Raw genomic sequence first — 23,688 nt, 5'->3', positions numbered from 1 at the left:
TGCATTACTCAAAATTACAGTACTTTACCTGAAATGTTCTTTATACATTTTGATTTTGCTGGATTGTGTTAAAATGTAAACATAATTAAATTTAAACTTGATGCCACTAAAATAACACATTTGTTTGAAATTATTTGCTGTAAATTTGTTTTCACAAACCTGCAGTTTTCACTGTATCTTCCACCTGTTGGCCTTTGGGGAATTGAGATTCAATATCTTGTTCTTTTTCTGCTGTGTCATGGTAATATTATAATTTTGTATTTTAGCAACTTTGTTAAGTATCTAAACACATTAGCTCACAAGGGATTTTTGCTAAAATGCAGAAATTTTAAACAGCTGCACGCTAATGTTTTTGAAAATAAGCCTGTGAACACACACTACTAAAATCACTGTTCCCTACAGTGTTGATAAGAGGTTTGAGTTCAAATATGTAGACTACTCATTAATGAAGGGATTTTCAAAGGAGTCATCTCACAAAACAGGTCCTTAATTAGTGAACTGAACACGAGAGTTAAATTAAAGAAGACTGGGCTACTCAATTCAATAATTGAGGACCTGGTCAGAACAAGGTCCTGGACTGTACAGAAAATGGACTGAAAAAGCCACAAGTAATTGACACTGCTGAATCAATACCTTAGCTACTCAATTTAACCCTGCACCCTTTCACAGTTTTATAGCAGGTGTTCCTCCCAAAAGGGCATCAGATATTTCTATATAAGATGGCTGTTGGTCCCAGTTTAATTTTTTCAGTTTAGGCCTGCTCAGGGACAGTACATGTACAAACCTGTCTCGTTGAACCCATAGTAAGCATTTTCTTCTTCACAGCAGTACAGTTTGGGATTTCATTAGTACCACATATATATTTTCTAAACTTTGCTATCGGAAAAATGTATAACCTTTATGTTAATATATTATTAGGCCAATATACATAAACAACACACAGGTTTTAAACAGTGTATGGAATATATTTTAAAAAGATATATAATAAACAATGTGCATGTTAGAACTTTGAAATTCTATAAACAAACATACTTGGTGGTAACAATCAGACAATCCTATGATGATCGGTTCAGCTTAGTACAATAACAGAAGTGTATTTATCCACTTACAGAAATGTCATAGTGACATTGTTACCATCAGTTAAGTTTAATTATATTGCAAAAGTACTGGATATATACATGGTAAACATACTAAATGCTGCCTGTTTGTACATGGCAGCAGTACTCTAGAATATACTAGATTTAAACGAATTCAACAAAATCAACTGAATAGTTCAACACCCCAAAGTTTGATCTTTTGATTAAAAACTGCAACCCTTTTTTATGCATGCTTTCAAATCAAGAAATTCCATTTGGTTTTACATTCAAACATCGATTGTAAGCCATAAAAATATCACAAATCATATAGCACTCTACTCGCAATGCTAATCAAAAGAAATCCAGTAAACAAGTTAATGTTTTGCATATTTGTAGGTAACAATGAGTTTAGTTAACCTTGAAAAGGGTTTTGAGATGAAGCTTTAAATGTAACGTTACCGAAAGAGGTGATATAAATGTTAATGAATCATGAAATACACCTTATCCACACACATATATTATGTAATATACTGGTACACATACTATATACTTTAACAGGGTAAAAACGTTTGATCAAAGCTGTTAACATATACCATCATTCTTGTAGTCCACAGTCAGGACTATCTTATTTGATTGCCCCAATGAGTTGCAGTAGGTTTGTGAAAATGTTGACAATGTCAGTGTATAGTCGGAGAGCTCCATAAACATATTCCTCGGGGCTGATTGCATGCTTCTTATTGCCCAGGACCAGCTGTGTGTCATAGGCCAAGAACTGTAGAGTATCAAAAGAAAAAGAGGTTGAAACAAAGAAACAGTCGCTTTATCACAAAAGTCAGGTAAAACAGTTGGTAACTGATAACCAACTAATGACGTGTATAAAATAAAAGTTACTCACCAGAGTAAATATAATAGCTGCAAGGGCTGCAAATAACATATGAAGCCATGGAATCTGAGGTAACAAAAATAACCCAATTCAATAATAGTTATAGTGCACACACACCATGTGTTCTACTGTGCCCTAAAAGTTAATTAGTATAGTTCCCTTTATTAAAAAGAAAGAAAGACATTAGAATAGTATGCAATAAATATGAACACGATCAACGAATGCAAAATACATGTTGGTCAATCTATGCAAATGGTGGTGTTGAATACTCTCTACTAAACAACACTGGCACAACCCCTTGTCATGCAGGAGGCATTCAGACAAAATACTGGGGATGGGGGGTATCTTTTTGTATGTTCCTGATTGAAGATAGGCTTGTAGATTGCTTACATAATATTGCATTAAAAGGGTAAGGGTTCAGCTTTCATATCCATTGTAAGAAGACAGCACAGCCACTTACATATTTAAATGACAGTACGATAGCAGTGATGATTCCGGTGACAAAGAGAACAATCCCAAGGACAGAGAACAGGCCTCCACACGATGTGAAATCCACCTGAGACAGAATGTTATGTTAATGTTACGTGTCATTCACGACACGAATGGAATGTTCAAAAATCCTAGAATTCTACTTGTCAATCAAACCAATCAATTAGCAATACATGGTTAAGCGATGGGTGGCAACTTTAAAGAAAGCTGTTTTACAGACTCAATATCTGTATAATCTGGAGTACGGCCATTAAAGTTGATTTATCACAGAATCACAATCTTGTATAATGCTGAGGTTGTAGCTTGTTTGCATCTGCTGACAGGTTGTTCTTGTGAACAAGGTGCTTGCACCTGAATTAACCAACTTTTAAAAATAACAACTAATAAAAGATACCTTTACCTTTGTCTGAAAACAGAAGACAGTGACAATGATGCAGACAATTGCCGTTATACCAAGGGCCAGAAACACAGCCTTTGTGTCATAGTAACTGAAAACAAAGATTACAAATGTATCAAGAATATTGTAAATAACAGGAAGTCAATCCACCCCTGAGACCCTGTCCTACATTGCACCCCTATATAGAGAGTCAGTGGTTAAAGACAAATAGTTAAACATAAAATATACTTACATCGTTAACATCATCACACCATCTGTACACACTACACATTCATGTTCTGGGACATATTAAATGAAAATTCTTAATACATTGATTTAGGTTCATTTAAACCCATTTAAAAAGTATCTCTGTTAGTAAGAATGTATCAATGTCCACTGTCCATCCAGATTATAGTCACCAGAAACTCTAAAATATCCCTAAAATGTTTACAGTTATTTCAGCTAGACATTACCAACCTTGAAATTGTTCCAGTCATGTAGGACATAGCCAGGGTCTGCACAGGAAAACAGACAGCACGTCACATTAATTGGTCTAATTATACACTGATATTCACTTTCAAATGAAAGGGTTATCATATAGCTAACCCCTTGTCTCACATTTAAACATCATTTTTGAAAATGCTGACTTACAAATACTGCTAGCAAAATTACATTCCAAGGGAAACGTCTCCTAAAAATAGAAAAGGATATGTTCTCAAAACACAAACACTTCTAAAACAAAGATGATAGAACATCAGAAATGTGTAAACCCCAGCTCACCTTGGCCCTTCACAGCAAGCCAACACCATGTAGGTTACGAAGAAAACCCCACTGTAGAAAAGGACAAGTACACTATGTATCTCTAATTGTTTCTGGACATTTCAGCAAACTGTATCATCAGAAGTATTCATGAAAGTGTTGAAACTGGAATAAAATCACAGAATGTGTGATATTTGGGCATTAGGGATTATATCAAGAAATTAGTTCCTGACAGATTAATTTAAGGTATTTTACTGTCCTGCCATTAATAATGTCTGTACTTAAAATACAACAGTTTACTGGACAGTCCTATCCACCCTTCCTGTAGTCAGTGATGCTAGTTTTCCATGCTAAAAATATCTAAATTCTCTGAATGGCTATCATAATATTTTTGTAGCTTCAAAAAAAAAAAAAAAAAAAAAAAAAAAAAAAAGATATATTATATATATATATATATATATATATATATATATATATATATATATATATATATATATATATATCCTCATTATTAATGAATCTGAATACACCATGTAATCATTTGTAATATTATTTGGTTGTTTACTCACTGTGATGTACTTGGTTATTACCTGCTTTGCCTCAAAAAAAAAAATCTGTGTAGTAATCATAAATGAAAGAGGTTAGTGGATACCTTCTCTATGTTTCAGCTGTTCACTGGTGCTATACGTGAGCCTATATGAGTATTCGCACCTTGTGTTCCAGGTGATTGGAGATTCTAAGTTATATGATGGAATGTTGCCAATAGGTTACAACTTGATCTATATAATCGAGACAGCTGTGAACAGTAAAACGATACTTACTAAGACACCCAGTACACAGCTGGATATGAGATGACAAATGACTTCACTGGTTGACTAAAAATGCAAAACAGAGAGCAGTTTCAGTGCAGTAATGGTATAATCGTCTCATTAAAAAGCATTAGAAAAACAGTAAACAATTATTATAAAAATTCTGTTAACAAATACTAACCAGAAGACATGTTATTTGTATTATAATCTCAATTCAAGTTATTTTCCAGTTTTTGTTTCTTACCAAAATGTAAAGATTGCCACCAATGCCACTGTAACAAGGAGCTGTGCTGCCAGGATGAGGTATACCTGTCATGAAAACATAAGCAATTCAGCCTCTAGCATAAAACAGTGAAACCGCACAGGTACTGCATATGATCCAACCCACGTGTTAACAAACAGCTGCATTACTATCTGCAAACTATGAAGTGTAAGATATTGAACATCTGTGTTTGATCGAAGATCTGAAATTAGCTATTGTATTGTGTTATATATATATATATATATATATATATATATATATATATATATATATATATATATATATATATTGTGAGGAAAGGGTAGTGGCGCCTTTAATTTTTTTAATTTTTTTTTTTTTAATTAAAGGCGTCGCTACCCTTTCCTCACAATATATATATATATATTTTATCTAACTCTTTACTGAAGTAAGATGACTGTATTGATACAAAATCTCAAAAAGGAACGTTATTTATTTTCTGCAGAAAACGAATACTCTACCAACCATAAACTAACCATGTATACAGTTTGACTTCAGTGTTACTATTGCTTCAATGCACCGGCAGCTCTGAACTCATTTCCATGAGCTCATTATCGGGTGGGGCAGTGGAATGCCTTGAATCAGGCCGGGGCACTTTTCTGCGTGTTTTTATGGTACATGATTTAGTTTTAGGTTTTACATCCAATTCAGCTAGCTCTCCCACTCGCCACACCATGCTGGTATACTGACAATACACAAGAGAAAAATGCATGACTAGCACTAATGTTGAACTAACGCTGTAATATTTGGTTCTTACCTTCCGGATGAAAGCATGCCGGACACTCCTATCATCCCAGTTACTTGCGGTGAATCCTTCAGTATTATCACCATGTCCGTCATTTGTTCTATTACCACCTGTTAAAGCAATCACGCTGTATTTAAGATGTTTGAAGCTATAAACTTTTTGCTGCTTATAAAATATATTTTTATAGTACAAGGCATGGCAGCAATAATAATAACTATTTTGCTATCACTCTTCACAATGGTTTGAGGAGGGTAGTGTACAGTTTACAGTTTGTCTTCAGCCCGAATGTACCATCTGAGAATCAAAACAGAAACATATACTGTATCTTACCTACTGCATATTGCTATTGGAACTGTCAATATTGTAAAGACAACAACACTGTGTACAGTTACATTCATTGAATGGTTATAAAGTAAAAAGCAAACAACAGTTTTCTCTATTTAATAGCAGTTCTTCAGTATGATCTTTTTATTTATTAGAATACATTAGAGTAGATTGCCTCGTATTGCATCAGCGATGTCTTCTTGTGTAGTATTGTTATAACTGTGACTGGTTGAATTCATATACATTATTTATAAATATTATTTGTCTGTTTGGTCAATACTTGCATACATTTACTGACACAAACTGGTCAAATATTTTGTGTCACTAATATGGGGAGAACCATATTTGTTTGTTGATTCAAGCCTGTGCAGCACACATTTACGCTGCTTATCACAGTGACGTATATGATTCTGTAACAGTACTTTAGCACCGAAAAACTATTTGTGGGTTGGAATATACCTCCGTTTAGGGGGGCAGTTGGTGGCATCATGGGGGGCATCATGGGGGGCATCATGGGGGGCATTCCAGCTGGGTTGTTGGGATTGGGCTGCATTCCTGGCTGAGGGAACATTCCTGGCTGTGGGTACGCCCCTGGCTGTGGGTACGCCCCTGGCTGTGGGTACGCCCCTGGCTGTGGGTATCCTCCAGAAGCTGGGAAGCTACCATATGGTGGTGGCTGAGGATACCCTCCAGAGTGGGGAGGGTATAAAGGACTATTTTTATCCTCATAGCCTGGGGGTATATCTGGCCTCGACATGGGGACAAGCTTTTCCCTCAACTCCTTGGCTCGTCTTTTAAGCTTCTTCCCTTTAAGCTGTTAAAAATAAAACATATGTCAGAAGCTTCAAGAAAATGTATTCAAAGTAAGCCTCCTGTAAAGACCAAACGTTAGGCTAGGTAACTTTGACAGCAGGTTTAGCTTGCCCATCCACATATAATATACATGTAATGTGTTCTCCGCCTAGCTAATTTCATCTTGTATTTAGGGAAGCTCCTTATACCATTACTAGTAAAAGCACATACTGTACTTATTAAACTTCTTTGTATTTATATAAATCCTTAACCCTGATTTTCTTTCTGGTACTGGTCAGCAAAAACACTAAAACTGTGGGACTCAGTGCTACAATGAGGGTCAAAACTTAAATTGTGGAACAGTACTCTTTGAGGGCAATCATTCTGGAGATGCAGTAATGGAAAACCAGGAGTACACTTTTTCCATCCCCAAGTAGTTTTCAGACAGACTAGCAAAGCATGAGCATGCAGAGCTGCCAATGCCAATTGCTGTTTAAACAGCAGACTGATGCTATTAAACCAACCTGTTACACAAATTGCACACCAATTGCACAATTGAAACTTTGTAATGAAAAACAGAACAATAACAACACCATGTATTAATGAAAATGTCCACTTTCTGCATGGTGTCTTGTTAACCTTTTAGCAACACTTGCAAATGCCTTTTCATATTGTTAAGTTTAAAGGAAAACTTCGAGCTGAGAAATGCATTAAAATGCATCGTGAATGGAAAAAATATAAATGCAAAATGCTTCTAATTTGGGCAAGCAGTTATGAAGATAGGAGCAGATTCATTACTGCAGCCCACCCAATCAAATACCACAAATAATGCAAAAATTGGTCAGCATATCCTACATTGTATAAACCGTGGTAAAGAATGCCTTTACCAAGTTTCATTACAATTGGAAGAGCTAGTGTCAAGTGTGGCAAACCCTGGTTTCGGTTGTAGATAATATTGTAAAACCCACGTTCAATATTTATATCCACTTGGTTCAGGAACATGAAGTGCTGTAAAAAAAATAATAATAATAATCACATGGCAACGAGATAAACACAAACTAAACAAATTCCTGAATCACTGTGAATCAGCCAGCCAAGCTGGTAGTTGTCCCTGGAAGTCATTAAAGTTTAGGACAGGACAGTCAATTGGCATTTAAAAAATATAATACTGGTAACGTTACTACACTGATTTTCATAAACAAGAACGATTAAAGAAAACATGTTGGATCTGATTTTGATAATTATCCTCCAGTACATTTATGTGTTTTACAATCACTCAGATGAAGCCAAGGAATATCTCCACCCTTGCTGTTGCGTCTAGCATTACTCACTAAAGTATGTACTGTATGTTTGTAATGAGGCGTTGCTGCACTGTGACACTGCCTTCACACGGAAATGATTCCATTACAGAGCTAAATTGTCCACAGCCTGACAGTAAAACACTTTGTAACAATAATAAAAAATAAATATCTTTGAATGAATACAAACTTTTGAAAGTGTCACATTCAAACTCTTAACCTAACTTGATGCAGCGCGTTCACTGCCAACATTTACTTGCACATATCTTCATATTTGCAGGAACTTAAGCATCGTGTAAGCCGTGTCATGCTCATTTATTAAACTCCACCCAGAAGGCCCGCCCTCTAGTGTGTCAGAAGTGTTTTTTTTCAATGTTATGTTTGTTTTTGAGGTGCAGTTAAATAAAGTCATTTTACCTTCTAAAACCATGAATTGTTACAGACGTATTTCAAGATTCCCGACTTTGAAGGAAAATAATCCTATTTGTAAACGCACAATGCTAGTAGCTAAATGACAGGATATAGTTTAAACCAGTATCTGCATACAAATTAAGAACCTGCTATTTCAATTAGTAACAGAAATGGCAATGCCGTATAATGACACCTAATACTAGTGTTTCAGTGCAATGCTTTTTTGTACAGTACACTAAACACTGTGTCGCCCTACACATACAAAGCATAATTACGAAGCCACTCCACTAGCTACCCAAATGATAAACATGTAGACAAACATGTTCTATCGCATAGATATCAAAACTAAATAAAACCCGCCTAAATAGGGACCCAGTACCATCCGCGTAATATAATTTGTATGCAGTTAGTTTAATCTTTTTAATTGCTTCCGTATGCCAGTTTTTAGTGCTTGTATGCTGATACAATTGTGCTCCCAGAGAACAGGCTAAATAGGTCCACAACCACACTGGAATGATTTGAAATCATTATCAAGAGTAGCATGAAACTGTATTTAACGCAAAAGGTTGCACGCACAATCGAGCGTGTAATTTATGTTTGACTTCCAAAATCGATTCTGTGCATACCTAGTAACAACCATTAGTTTGTTACCAGCACAATCAACTAAATAAACTATGTATATAAATTAAACCGAGAACACCACGCCTTGTTCTTTTGGTAATGGTAAATTATTTAGCTTGAAATATACTTTGGAAAAAAAAAACACATCAAAAAGTACAGTTTTGTAGTAGAATATTATATATGTATATATAAAAATGTATTATTTCTAGTTACTTACAGTATTTAATGGTTTTCAAGACCAGGTACACGCAAACCAGAATGTTTCTAGTACACCGGTAGAAACAAGTGCATAAAAAATATGTTGGTTACAACAGATTCCAAACACGATGAAGCCTTTCCTTACAAAAAGTTGTAAATCCCACAAAAAAAATTAAATTAAATAACGTACGTAATAAACTATTTTCCGAGTAATTCTTTCAAGAGTTCTTGTGAATGGATGTCATGTTTTGAGCAATACGCACACAGAGAGGAGGAGTTACTTCACGGGTAGAAGACGGGAGTTTGAGATTACTAGCCCAGCAACACGAACAAGTTGCCAACAAAACAGCTAGAATAGCTGTCACGGTATGATTCAACACCCGTTTATCTTGATTAGCTTACATTCCATCAGACCTGATTGCCTTGTAACAACGTGTTCAGGAAACACGCTACATATTTAATATGGTAATTGGTCAGTTAAGAAGAATTACGTGAATTGATGAATCACAATCAAAATATATATTCACGGATACCTACTCCATATTACATGCAATTATAATTTCTGAGAACGTATGTCCCTCCAGAAACAAATTCAATTGGTTTCCTTTGTCGTGCACCAGACGCACTCCCAGCTGCAACCATTACTGTGGCACTATAGTCATTATTTATGAACGCAGTGCGCTTCGACTTTTAAAGGTTTAACTTTGTGATATGGAAAAAACAAACAAACAAAAAAAAAACCGATCAATTGTTTTCTGTTTTAGTTCAAATAATTTGTGCAATAATGAAAGACCAGGCAACATAGGGTACCCTTTAAGAAATTTGCTGGACATGATCAAGTCTGCATAGTACAGCATGGAGAACCCTGGGGGAATACATAGCTAAAACAGGGTACACTGCAATATTACATTTTACATTTTCTGGATACCTCCTAGTGGGTTTATAGTCACATTTTGTAAGTAAAGTAGGGTCAACAATGTGAAACATATAACCCCATACACATTAAGATTCAGATCCTCAATAACTTGTGCTAAAATGTTTGGACCAGGTTTCATCACAATTCAATAAACTCTAGCTATCTACATATTAGCAGATCGCCTTTACAGACACCCATATCCTGATACTCTTAATAACGTATGCTAAGACAAGAGTCCTAATTTATATATTTTTATTCAGTTTACATTCAGAAGAAAGCTAATATATACTGTTAATATTAAAAAAAAAAAAAAAAGTGATTAAAGAATATACGTAGCAAGTCTTAATTTACACTTTAGGTTAAAATTACATTACACTACACCAAATAATTGAATTATAATGTCCAATGCACATTTTTGTTCAACATCCTATCTTCAATGGGGAATTTACCTAGACAATGACACCACTGTACATACATAGTAACATAGCAAAAAACACACGCTGGTTTACGGTCGAGCCAGTGAAATGTAGTCATTTTTCAGTGGAAAGGGCGTGACGTCACGTGCTAACGAAGGGAGGAGCTTTCTGACAATAAGGTAGTATAAGGTTACACCCACAGCCATGGCTCTGCCTGACTGGTCTATGTTCTTGGTGTGTTTTGCAGCTTGCAGCGGCGTGTTTTGCCTTTGCTTTCGGTACAGGGGCACGAGAAGGAGCCGTTGGTTTTGGGGTGTAGTTTCAAGGGTGATGTCAAGGACCGAGAAACCCCTCTTTAGAATCGCGTGAGTAAAAAAAAAAAAAAGGAAACAATTATTTTTCCGCTTACGAAACCTTGTACACGCATTTGCAGTACTGCTGTGAGTGTTGTAGTGCAGCTCAGAATGAAGCCCGATTGTTCCTGTTGCTGTACACTGCAGTAGTTCCTTACTATAACCCCTGTCTTATTTAGGTTATGATAATAAACAGCATTGTGTAGGTGTTTTGTTGGATTACTGCATACCCTTTTGTGCCACAAGAACATTACGCAGATTTCACGAAATGCTTGCAAATCGTACCTTAACACTGCTCTCTGCATGTTGGAATTGTAGAAACCTGAATTCAATAACTCACTGGTCTTCGAGGCGACGGAACAATTGTGGCTGATGAGACTATACCCTAAGCCAGTAGTGCTAAAGTGGTGCCCGCGAAGCCAGGCCATCGTGCTGTTCTCAAATTATGGGTCGTGAACACATTTCTGGCGAGTCGTAGCGTGGTAAAATTAAATAAAGCTTAAACACGTTTGCCAACAAAAGCGTCACAGCAATGTATTGACAGTGCTGCTCGCTTATTCTGTGCTTGTACGTTAGCTGGGTGGGACATAACTGTCTGTTTCAGTTGCAATTACTGACAGTATGTTTAACCAATAGGAGAGTCAAATAGCAGCTGTCCAATCATAAGCAAGTAGAGGCGAGTGAGTAGCCAATGGGAAAGTGAAAGATCTGACAGCTGTCCAATCATTCGTGAGCAGAGGCGGGGTGTTAATATACCGGGTAAGCACTGAATTTCACCGACTGTTACTGAGAAAAATAATACATTTCAGTATTTAGAATTTAATTTTCTCTCTCTCTATATATATATTTTTAATTTCACCAGACAAGGGAAACATCGTAGTAGATTTAGTTACGAATCCACTTTCTCTGAATAATTGTACCCTAGATGAGCGATCTTTAAAACAGTGCTTTTGACAAATTTGCCAAATTGAAACAAAGCGATACACTATCTGTACTCTTATTTTAGTTTATTCATGGTTACCTGTGTAAACATGCTATTTAAAAATATTTTAAAAAACGCACAATTACTGCCTGAGATATGGCCTTATGAGAGTGAGCCAAGAATAATTCCCGCTAAAAACCCTATATATACAGTGCCTTGCAAAAATATTCAGACCCCTGACCAATTCTCTCATATTTCTGAATTACAAATGGTACATTAAAATTTCGTTGTGTCTGATATTTTATTTTAAAACACTAAAACTCAAAATCAATTATTGTAAGGTGACATTGGTTTTATGTTGGGAAATATTTAAGAAAAATAAAAAACTGAAATATCTTGCTTGCATAAGTATTCAACCCCCACACATTAATATTTGGTAGAGCCACCTTTCGCTGCAATAACAGCTTTAAAGTCTTTTGGGGTAAGTATGTACCAGCTTTGCACACGGTGTCGGAGTGATTTTGGCCCATTCTTCTTGGCAGATTTGCTCCAGGTTGTTCAGGTTGGTTGGACGACGCTTGTGGACCGCAATTTTCAAATAGTGCCACAGATTCTCAATGGGATTGAGATCAGGACTTTGACTGGGCCACTGTAGGACATTCACCTTTTTGTTCTTGAGCCACTCCAATGTTGCTTTGGCCTTGTGTTTGGGATCATTGTCCTGCTGAAAGGTGAATTTCCTCCCAAGCTTCAGTTTTTTAGCGGACTGAAGCAGGTTCTCTTGCAGTATTTCCCTATATTTTGCTCCATCCATTCTTCCTTCAATTTTAACAAGATGCCCAGTCCCTGCTGATGAGAAGCATCCCCACAGCATGATGCTGCCACCACCATACTTCACTGTAGGGATGGTGTGTCTTGAGGCATGGGCAGTGTTAGGTTTGCGCCACACATAGCGTGTTGAGTTTTGGCCAAAAAGCTCTATCTTGGTATCATCTGACCACAAAACCTTGTCCCACATGGCAGCTGGGTCACTCTCATGCTTTCTGGCAAACTCCAGATGTGCTTTCAGATGGTACTTTTTGAGTAACGGCTTCTTTCTTGCCACCCTCCTATACAGCCCAGTGTTATGCAGAGCTTTTGATATGGTTGACTGGTGCACCATTACTCCACTCCCAGCCACTGAACTCTGTAGCTCCTTCAAAGTGATTGTTGGCCTCTCTGTGGCTTCTCTCACAAGTCTCCTTCTTGTTTGAGCGCTGAGTTTTGAGGGACAGCTTTTTCTTGGCAGTGCCTGGGTGGTGTGATGCAACTTCCACTTCCTGATTATTGATCCAACTGTGCTCACTGGGATATCCAAACACTTGGATATTATTTTGTACCCTTTCCCTAATTTATGCATTTGTATTACTTTATCTCTAACTTCTGTAGAATGCTCTTTGGTCTTCATTTTCCTTCAGATTCACAGCCTGACCAATGATCCTTCAACAGTGGGGGTTCTATCCAGAAAATGTGACAGCAACTTTAATGGTTCACAGGTGGAGGCCAATGGTAAGGTAATTGTGTCCTCGTTAGGGCAATTTCTTTCATCGGTGTAAACTGGGAGCTTCCACAGAACAGGGGTTGAATACTTATGCAAGCAAGATATTTCAGTTTTTTATTTTTCTTAAAAATATTTCCCAACATAAAACCAATGTCACCTTACAATAATTGATTTTGAGTTTCAGTGTTTTAAAATGAAATATCAAACAGACTGAAATTTCAATATACCATTTGTAGTTCAGTAATATGAGAGAATTGGTCAGGGATATATATATATATATATATATATATATATATATATATATATATATATATATATATAGTGTGTGTGTTCTAAATCCATTTATGGGACCTGAAACACATTTCTTACACATACTGTATTTGTATGCACTCCCATCAGATCCTGCTCAATAAATAGATGCATGCATTCAGTTTTGCATGGCTTTTGTTACAATTCCCCTATTATTATGCAGGTTAGATAGTCAGGGGTACAATATGGGCTGTGTCAGACGCTTTCTCATGATTTGCGTTGGCTTTGACTTTTCTTTCGCTGTTCAATTGCAGACTTGTTTCTTGGGAACTTTTGTAGCTAACAACAGTAGTACATATTCACATATTTGCTAGTCTGGTGTAACACGTTTTGGTAGATAAAATGAAGAACAAGAACAAAAAGTGGTTTCTCGCCTCCTGAACACACTCCTCTTTCCAGGAATATCACTGCATAGGGCTCACCTGAAAGAAATTCAGATTTTCTTTTTCCTTCATTCTCAGCACATTCCTTTGTATTAAAAAAAAAAAAAAAAAAAAAAAAAAGATTTTATAAGTCTGGTATCCATTAACTCATTAGGGGGTGATAACCTTGTTAAGTCCAGATGCTGTAATGCTTTGTGGATTTTGATTTTAAGTTAAACAGGTTGAATATCAAATTCACCTTGGATTTTAGTGAGGATAATGACAGCTCTCCAATTCTAATGTTGATGATGGCAATCTGATTTTTTGGATTGGCAAAACCAGGAGGTTTTTACACTTTTGAATGCAGTTCACCTAAATTGACACATTTTCCCTGAGTTGTGTGCACTGTATTCACATTTATTTTGTTTACATCACAGATACACGCTGTACACAAGAACTAAACTGGGTTATATGTTCTATAAGAGGCAGGTGAGGAAAGCTCGGGAACGCTTTCCTTCAGGCCACTCTACGGTTCAGCCAACGACTATAAATAGTAAGTTTCACTGCTTCACTTGAACTTGCAAAGCTTCATTCATAATTTGAAAGACACATGTAGTAATGGCCCTCATTCACACAGGTTTAACTTATTTGAATAAATAATCCATGAGTAAAAGCGTTGTGCAAAACTTCTAATGATACTTACCATTGAGTTTCCTACCAACTTGGGACTTGTAAGTGCATAGGCAAATGCACATTTTCATAGAGCAATAACATTATTTCACAGAATAAAACAATCAAGAAACTAGTCAGAACATCAGTAACTGTTCCTTTTTGCTGTTTGTTATTTCATTACAATTTGCTATTCAAAATTGTCTTTGCTTATGCACTTAAGGTCCATGTTCTTCAAATTACACACAGGTGACATGCCAACTTCATGTAACCTGTAGCCTTGCACATTTGTATTTTTACATAGTTTCTGTTTTATATTTATTTCAGATGTGAAAATTGTACCGATTCCCGTATTGACGGATAACTACAGTTACCTGATTATTGACACAACATCAAATGCTGCTGCAGTTGTGGATCCTGCTGATCCAGAAATGGTCCAGGTAAATGATCATTGTAGTTTAGAAGCAGAAACCTGTTTAAGTTCTGAATACTGGTTCATTTTGAAGTATTGCCATTTTTGCAGTTCGCTTCATACACTCTGCTGTTGAACTATTAGGGTGACTCTTGGGTCAGTTTGTTGATAGACAGACTGGCATACACAGTACAACATGCAAACTATATCCAATACATTGTATTGTTTGCGATTTGCCTATGCATATTTGTAAACATAGTAAAGTACACCCTCGCTATAACGCCCTTCATTATAACAAACCTTCAGCTACAACGAACCTGGCCCTTGGACCCCAAATATATAAAAAAAAAAAAAAGATAACATAAACACACACTGTCAACATCCCGGTCTGTACGCAGTACCTCCGCAGTGAAGTAAACTCTTAAGCGCACGCTGCGAAACCGAAACGAAAATAATTTTATGTTGCAGCAAAGCTGGAAACTATATTGATCATTTGAAAAAAGGAGTAATGCAGGCAATATCTCTGTCATGAATGTGGGTTGTCAAAAAGCACTCTGTTTTTTGGTTTCTTCAGCAACCATGCAGCAAAGCAAAATTGATTAAAGAAAAAAAAAAAAAACACTTGAACTTTTCATGTCAAACTTTTCATGTCGGGTTGATTTGGAATAGCTCATTTTGAGATTCTTGCATGTTGGATTAAGATTTGGTGCACTTTGAAACGATTCATGTCAGATTGATTTTGAATAAAAGTTCAGCTCAAATTCGGGAATTTTTTTGTTTTTTTTGTACTGCGTTTTAATTCTTTAACGAATAGGATAAAGCAAAGGCAGAATACTGCATACATGAGACAAACAGGTACATGTAATTTTACTTCTATTCACAATCTCATCCCATTAACTTGATTGTCCTTTCGCTGTAACAAACAAAAGGCTTGGACCCCAACAGGTTTGTTATAGCGAGGGTGTACTGTATTTGCAAGTCACCAAAGAACATGTGATCCCTGTGAAACAAGAAATCATTTCATTCCCCTCACCAGCTTCACAAGGATGAACCTTAAAGCTGTGAAGAGCAGAGCTTGTACCATATCTCTGTGGAACAGCAGCCCATAGCCTTATGGTTTAGAGTCATGATGGAGTTCAGAAGTCTGAAGCTAAACATTGTAGAAATATTTGTAAAATATTTGTTACCTGGCAATGACCAAGTGATGTTTTTGAACACTATACTCTGCTAAACCTGTTCCATTTGTGAAATGAACTGACAAAGATTAAGATGCATCACAGCTGGTTAAAGATTTTAATCTGTTTTAGTCAGAAACCATAGTTTGCTTTGTTGCATGCAATAATGAATCAGCTGTGTTGGTGGTTTGCTATACAGTGCATGTTATTTTTTTATTTACTTATTTATCTGTTTCTGAGAGAAGTAAGGTTCAGCTGTTTATGTAATTTATTGTTGTAAACTGTTGTTTAAAAATGTTTTCGACTTGGTAACTACACCAGACAAACTTTGAACAAAATATATGAATAAGACACACAGTTTCAAGCGCTGTACTGAAATTATTTGAATAAGAATGATATGCCTACAAGAACCAATTGTATAAAGACATAGTATTAATTGTAGGATGTGTTCCAAAGGATGTAAGTACTCCTCTGCAAAGATTTGATCTCCAGTCAAATCAGCTGAATCTTCCACTTTTAAATCAGTGTAAATGCTGGTAACAAAACCATATCTAAAATAGTTTATCTTGTGAGCTTCTGCTGTCTTGGGTGGGAGTATTTCTAACAATCATGTTTTTATGTCGCCTCTCCCTGGCTACCTTCCAAATTCAGTGCTGTACCAGCACCACTGTGTGCCCATCTGGTTTGCCTGGCCCTTGACCTAAATAACATTGAGATACTCTGCCACTGTTGGCATCGGCCCATTTACTGCAATGTATCCATTCCATTGCCTGAAGAGACGGTAGTTTGGTCACTTTAGTTTTGTTATCTGAACTGCCTGTCAGTATGAATTTCCAAGCACACATGACTGATTTTCTCATAGCCCTGTGATACTCTGATACATAAATGAACTGTATGCCCTTGTAAGTGGTTTCAGCATCTACTACCATTGCTGCTTGTAGAGTCCAAGGCCTCCATTAGGCTTTATTTTCCAGATTTTTTTATTGTGAGATGTATGCCTCTATAAATTAGTATGCATGTTATGTGCATCAAATTCAGACTGTCACAAGATACCACTAATAAAACAAAGATGCTCTGTTAGTTTGAACAATAAGCTGTATTACTGTAAGCCTTTTGGCTCACAGTCATTTTGGTTACAAGGAAAGATAAATGTGATTTTAATAATTTATTTTTGTTTTTTTCCTTTAGGCATGCCTGGAGCAGGAAGGGGTGACACTGGAAGCAATCCTATGCACTCACAAACACTGGTGAGAGACTGTTTGAACAATTACAACATGACAGTCGTTTTAAGTCGATTTTGGGGCAAGCAACCTCTCAATTATAATATCAACCAGATTATTGCATTGCATTTCAAATGGAGATGACCGGTACAGTTTTGTTGAAACACATACATTCTAAGCTCTAAGGTATTGTTGAAGGTCCAGGATTGTTCATTTTAAATTGTGTACACAGGAGGAATTAATTGAGGGGTTTCCTGGGAAAAAAAAAAAAAAAGATATTCCACAGTTTCCAATTTAAATACTATTTTCTGATGTGGTGAACATTTATGTTTTCAGAAAATTGTATTGGGTTGGTTATAAGAGGCAAGGATAGGGTTCTTAAGAAAATGAAATTCTAGGTAATGTTTTGTTGTTTTTTTTTTTCTTCAGTCATTTTTTCTCAATATTGTTTAGATGGCTTTTGCAATAATAAACATCCACCACTACACACCACAGTAAGTGGTTCCTGGTTGCAGCTTTGTAGGTTGTAAATTCAAGGCTTGTTCTGAGATAGCTATATTTCTATATCAAGCTCAGTGGGGCTAACGTTAAGGACAGCTGCTGTTAAACGTCGTGAGGAACGTCCAGCAAAACATAGATTTTAATATTATCAAGAGGCCAGGTTTTTATTGTCAGTGCAATTTCTAATCCACATGTTTTTAAACTAGAGTACTGCATATGCTGATGTCATGGTAACTACACCAGGCAAACACAGTTGTGTTTTTCAATACACATTGAAAATGTCTTTATCTTAGTTCAAACAGTTTTACGAGAGGTTGTGTTTTTGGAGGGGAGTGCTGTGTATAATACAAGGTTGAATAGTAGCTCTGTTCTTATTCTAGGGACCACAGTGGAGGTAATAAAGGCCTAAAGAGGCTGCACAGCTCCTGTCGAGTTTACGGAAATGCCATGGATAACATCCCAGGCCTCACTAAGTAAGTCCTGATCTGGTTCAGAAGCAGATATGCAGTGCCATGATATTTATTGTACTTTGTATTCAAAATGCTTCTGCAGTAGTGGGTAGCTTTTGGAAGTGGACAGCACTTTTAGACCAGTGCTCCACTCAGTTTCTCAGTTGGTTGTGTTCTACGGATTAAGAAAATAACAGGATTAACCATTAAAGGAAAATACGTTTACATTTTAACCTTTTACAAAGAAATTGTTTTTCAAGTAAGTGAAAGGCAATGGTTCTCATTTATTTTAGAAGATGTTAAAGTGAAACAGTTGGGGCTCCCGAGTGGCGCATCCAGTAAAGGCGCTCCACGTGGAGTGCAGAATGCTCTCTATAGTCTGGACGTCGCAAGTTCGAGTCCAGGCTATTCCACAGCCGACCGAGGACGGGAGCTTCCAGGGGGCGGTGCACAATTGGCCGAGCGTCGCTCGGGGGGAGGGAGGGTTAGGTCGGCCAGGGTGTCCTCGGCTCACTGCGCACCAGCGACCCCTGTAGTCTGGCCAGGCGCCTGCGGGCTTGCCTGTAAGCTGCCCGAGAGCTGCGTTGTCCTCTGACGCTGTAGCTCTTGGGTGGCTGCATGGTCGGCTGACGGCACACGCTTCGGAGGACAGCGTGTGCTCGTCTTCGCCCTCCCGAGTCAGCGCAGGGGTGGTAGCGGTGAGCTGAGTTTAAAAAATAATTGGCGATTCTAAATTGGGAGAAAATAATAAAAATAATTGGCAACGACTAAATTTAAAAAAAAAATAAATAAAAAAATAAAATAAAATAAAGTGAAACAGCTGTTTCCTTGCTTTAACCACAAAAGTCACAAAGGTCACAAACTGACATTTCCTGCTAGGGACACAGGGGATTGCTACACTCCTGGTGGAAAACTAAATTATTCATAACTGCATTTCTGTTTAGTTTCTAGCCTCTGGCTTCAGTAAAGTATAACATTTTCATTATTATTCTTCAACTGTAATTTTAAAATGTGTTTTACAATTTTGCACATTGTCTCATGTGACTGTATGACATTTTATTTCAGTATAGGTCATGTTTCTGGGTTCAGATCCATCACAGGAGTCTCTTTTAATGATCTAAACAGAGTCCTTTGTTCCTTAAACCACAGACTTTTTATATGTGCCAGAACATGATGCTGTAATGCCTGTAAGTCATATGGGTTGATATATGACTCTTACACCTTGTGTGTATTTTCAGTCCTCTCTCAGACAAAGATTCAATAGAAATTGGCAGGCTGCGTTTTCAGGCCTTCTTCACTCCTGGGCACACAGTTGGTCACATGGTTTATCTTCTTGATGGGAAGTCCATTGACGGTCCTTCTAGTCTGTTTTCAGGAGACCTGGTATTCCTTTCTGGCTGTGGTAAATGTTAACATTTATTTCCCTATTCCCTCAGGTTTCTAGCCACCCATGTTAAGTTATTGATTTAAACATGAAGTCTTTTCTGGCAATAAATTAGGGTTTGTAGTAAATACTACTTTTCCTGGCATAGTAAGCACCAAGCTAAATAATTAGACCTATAAAATGAATAGATGTGCATGGTGGAGACATTTTATGGAACTATTTTGTTAGCTACAATTAGTACCATTTTAGTTACATATTTAATATTTACAGGGTTATGTAAAACTCTTTGAGTGCAATTTGTTGGTGACCTACTATGGCTGCCATTAATTTAGTACAGTAGCTGTGTATTGTGAATATTGGCCACACTACCCCCTTTATTTTAACATGAGTGACACCTGATAGTCTGAGCTGTTAAAATCTGCATCTTAGGGGCTCCCGAGCAGCGCATCCATTAAAGGCGCTCCACATGGAGTGCAGGATGTGCTCTATAGTCTGGATGTCGCGAGTTTGAGTCCAGGCTATTCCTTTGCCGACCGAGGACGGGAGCTCCCAGGGGGCGGCGCTCAATTGGCTGAGCGCCGCCCAGGGGGTGGAGGGTTAGGTCGGCCAGGGTGTCATCGGCTCACCGCGCACCAGCGACCCTTGTAGTCTGGCCGGGCGCCTGCGGGCTTGCCTGTAAGCTGCCCAAGAGCTGTGTTGTCCTCCGACGCTGTAGCTCTTGGGTGGCTGCATGGTGAGTCCGCAGTGTGAAAAAAAGTGGTCGGCTGACGGCACACGCTTTGGAAGACAGCGTGTGTTCGTCTTCGCCCTCCCGAGTCGGCGCAGGGGTGGTAGCGGTGAGCTGAGCCTAAAAATAATTGGCCATTTCAAATTGGGGAGAAAATAATAAAAAAATTTGGCAACGACTAAATTATTTAAAAAAAAGAAAAAGAAAAAAAGAAAAAAAAAATCTGCATTTTGACATTTGTAGCTTTGATTTTGTTCTGAAGTTTCTGAGGTGCAACATGTTCTGTTTCAGGGCGAATGTTTGAGGGGAATGCTACAACAATGTTGGCATCGCTGGATGCTGTTGCTGCTCTGGCAGATGAAACCCTTCTGTGGCCAGGTATTGGTTTTAAAAGCTATTCAATTCCAAAAAAAAAAAAAAAAACTCCCACAGTTATACCCAAAAGGTTAATTACATAGTGTGCCTCTTATATCCAACCTCTTTGTTCATAGTACATGTTGACAATAGTCATCATTGTCAACAATTCAACTAAACCGCAATGCTACTCATGAATATGTGTGTTTTTTCTGCACTTCTTTTTTATTGAAGTTATTTTTCATATATTGTGAAACTGGTGCGGAGATAGCTTTGGAAGTGGTAACTGGGGTGTAATCTTAGGATCCTTTTTGTTCACACTCACCAGGTCACGAATATGCAGAAGATAACTTGATGTTTGCTGCTGAGGTTGAGCCCAACAACACAGCTCAGAAAAACAAGTTCCAGCAGGTTTTACAGCAGAGAGAGGGGAATATGTGCACTGTAAGTGTCATGCATTTCATATCTGAGCCTTTTGAGATCATTAGATGTACAGTAACAAGCCTGTAACAGCTTTCAGCACATTGAGTCAGAGTAGTTTTCATGTTCTGTTCAGCGCAGTGGAAAAGAATTGTCGGCATTATTATTTTTTCTGTTTGTTACATGAATGTTTTTGATACAGAACATATGCAGTGTATAAAGTTTCCAGGATATAAATATGGAAACACAAAATGAAAAATGCAGCTCAGAGAACCAAAAGAACATGAGCAATTGTTACACTGCATTTTTTGTAACCCTGCCAGTGTACTCATTATGTTTGTTCTGCAAAGTAAAGGGAGGGAGGGGGCCTTTTTTTGTAATCAGTTTCAGTTATTTGAAAAAGTTAATGGTTACTGTGTAGTGTCGTTACGCGCCCTGTTGTTGCTCGCTCCAAGTTTCCACATTTAAGCTGTGTGAAATGGGTGAGGCTGCCATGACAAGGAAAAAAGGGTTTTGTTCAGAGGTGGGGTTAAACACTCAGCTTGCCATATCTTTAGAATGCTCTAAGCTGAGTAATGGTTCCAACCACTGGCAGTAGATTAGAGACGCACCAGCGGTAGGCAACTAAGACATATTGCTATCGGAAAGAACAAAAATATTGGATACAAGCTTGTTTACATGATAATTAGAAAGTAGGTTTGGCAGTTCAGCAAAGTATTAGTAGTATTCATGGCAGAATTACAACAGGTGGGTTAGGGGGCATTAACAGTGCATTTTGGCTTCTGACAGATGTCAGCATCTAAAAGGCTATAGTAATACTGTATGGTGCTCTATATCTACTTGTAGTAACTACTGGTATTTGCTTCCCACGATGCCCCAGGTAGTTGATATGAAATACACTACATAAAAAGTTCCATTATTTTGTAACTTTTTACCCTGCTTCCTTTTTATTGTAGTGCCCATCAACTATCCGAGAGGAAAAGGAATACAATCCATTCCTGCGCAGCCACTCTACTGAGCTTCATCAAGCTCTGGGGCTGCAGCAGGAGATTGAGGAGGACTGGATCAAGTTCAGAGCTCGAGTTCTTGAGGAGGTGCGCAGACGCAAGGACGCTTTCAAAGGAAGATAGTGCTCACCTGCTGTGGCAAAAATGAAGAAAGAAAGTCTTTCGGCAGGATTTGTTAAGGTTGTTTTGCGGTCCAGTTCTAATCACTATGTTCAAATGGACACTGTGGAAAGCAGATATTATTTGGAGTCAACTGAGCCAAGGATGATATTGTTAATATAAAAAAAAAAAAATAATAAGTTACAAGTGTTCATCTCTGCTGGTCTATTTTTTGAAAAGTTGATCAAATTGACCATTCTTTTTACTGTGAAATATCCAACACAATGCAACTTAATAGGCTGTGTTGCAGGCATGTTGTGGGATGAAGCTTGGCATCAAGCAATAAAGAACATTGTGTATTTTTTCCTTGAATATAAAACTGTTTTGTTGGATACTCGTGATACAGTTTTGTAGCAAATGGTGAATGATTGTGGTGCTGACGTGCAGCACAGTGTTACATGTTTATAAAAATAAAGAGCAAATCAAACTTCAAAGATAGAATAACTTCACTAACATGGAACTGTAAGTACAAGTTTATCAAAAACAAATGCTCTGAATCCCTAAGACTTTGTATTTTGACAGATTTACTGTATTGTAGATTTACAGATTTAAAAAAAAAAAAGTTTGATTTGACGGTTTTGTTTTGTTTTACTTTATGAATATCTAAAAAATATATAAATTGCTTGAATATCAAGGGTTATTAATATTACAAAACAAAGCTGCTAAACTGTAGCCTTGGGTAACACTAGCTTTGATACTGCAATGCACTTGGAAATTACTATTGTTGCTGCGTTACCTGACTTGCTGTTGCACCAAGTACTCAGGTTTTTGATTTATGCCAAATTAAATCTTCAAATAAAATTGAGGTGTTGGCTTTAAACCCTAGAGTGAAATACATATTCAGGACTTTAATAAAGTTATGTTAAAATATGTGTTTCTTCATATTTATGATACTCTAGTGCTTTTAACTGGTGCTAATATTATAATTAGAATAATGTTGGGCCAATGTTTTGCATTCCCCATTCTCCCCTTTCAACAAGAAATAGGCATCCTTTGCTGTCATTTAACTAAAACCAGGCAACACACGTCTATTCCGATGTGTTATTGCATTTGATAAATTGCATTGGCAGCGTTTACATGCACAAGTCATGACAGTTTTCCTCACGACCTGTTTGCCGTACTTTTCAGGAAATGAGTTGCTATGCAGTTCTGATTTACGAAAAAAAAATCGTCTGTCCTAATGCAGACTACTCAGTTCATAGTCATTTAGGGGAGGGGATATTTAAATGTCCATGTCTGCTTTCTAAGTAGGAAAAGAACGACTGAATATCATGAGGAGAGCTTCATGCGTTGCTATGAAGATAAAAACATTTAACAAGAGAAATTAATTCG

The 23,688-nt window shown here is 37.3% G+C and overlaps 2 protein-coding genes across 8 annotated transcripts; one reads left to right on the top strand and one right to left on the bottom strand.

The window, feature by feature from the left end:
• Positions 1 to 716: 716 nt before the first annotated feature.
• Positions 717 to 9,462, bottom strand: LOC117426521 (protein lifeguard 3-like). 4 transcript variants are annotated; one of them, XM_059033827.1, is made up of 13 exons: positions 9,081 to 9,461; positions 6,382 to 6,555; positions 6,201 to 6,345; positions 5,430 to 5,527; positions 4,637 to 4,701; positions 4,405 to 4,458; positions 3,605 to 3,655; positions 3,476 to 3,515; positions 3,302 to 3,339; positions 2,849 to 2,936; positions 2,420 to 2,515; positions 1,972 to 2,025; positions 717 to 1,848 (listed from the first exon to the last, which is right to left on the bottom strand). In XM_059033827.1, exons 2-13 carry the CDS (start codon positions 6,496 to 6,498, stop codon positions 1,702 to 1,704), a joined length of 993 nt encoding a protein of 330 aa, XP_058889810.1. In that variant the 5' UTR covers positions 6,499 to 6,555; positions 9,081 to 9,461; the 3' UTR covers positions 717 to 1,701. The 4 variants fall into 4 exon arrangements, with proteins under 4 accessions (XP_058889810.1, XP_058889808.1, XP_058889809.1 ...); XM_059033825.1 differs by having other exon boundaries at positions 6,201 to 6,555; positions 9,252 to 9,462; XM_059033826.1 differs by having other exon boundaries at positions 6,201 to 6,555; positions 9,325 to 9,462.
• Positions 9,463 to 10,434: 972 nt separating this feature from the next.
• LOC117426417 (probable hydrolase PNKD) lies at positions 10,435 to 23,224 on the top strand. 4 transcript variants are annotated; one of them, XM_059033823.1, is made up of 10 exons: positions 10,633 to 10,758; positions 11,383 to 11,505; positions 14,317 to 14,432; positions 14,876 to 14,988; positions 17,324 to 17,382; positions 18,237 to 18,329; positions 19,544 to 19,707; positions 20,708 to 20,794; positions 21,099 to 21,214; positions 22,147 to 23,224. In XM_059033823.1, exons 3-10 carry the CDS (start codon positions 14,351 to 14,353, stop codon positions 22,318 to 22,320), a joined length of 888 nt encoding a protein of 295 aa, XP_058889806.1. In that variant the 5' UTR covers positions 10,633 to 10,758; positions 11,383 to 11,505; positions 14,317 to 14,350; the 3' UTR covers positions 22,321 to 23,224. The 4 variants fall into 4 exon arrangements, with proteins under 4 accessions (XP_033899836.2, XP_033899835.2, XP_058889806.1 ...); XM_059033822.1 differs by lacking the exon at positions 11,383 to 11,505 and adding an exon at positions 13,126 to 13,216 and having other exon boundaries at positions 10,654 to 10,758; XM_034043945.3 differs by lacking the exons at positions 10,633 to 10,758; positions 11,383 to 11,505 and adding an exon at positions 10,435 to 10,572.
• Positions 23,225 to 23,688: the final 464 nt, after the last annotated feature.

This window comes from Acipenser ruthenus, chromosome 11, assembly GCF_902713425.1.
Source record: "Acipenser ruthenus chromosome 11, fAciRut3.2 maternal haplotype, whole genome shotgun sequence".
Taxonomy (NCBI): Eukaryota; Metazoa; Chordata; class Actinopteri; order Acipenseriformes; family Acipenseridae; genus Acipenser; species Acipenser ruthenus.
This window is presented reverse-complemented; position numbering and strand designations above follow the sequence as displayed.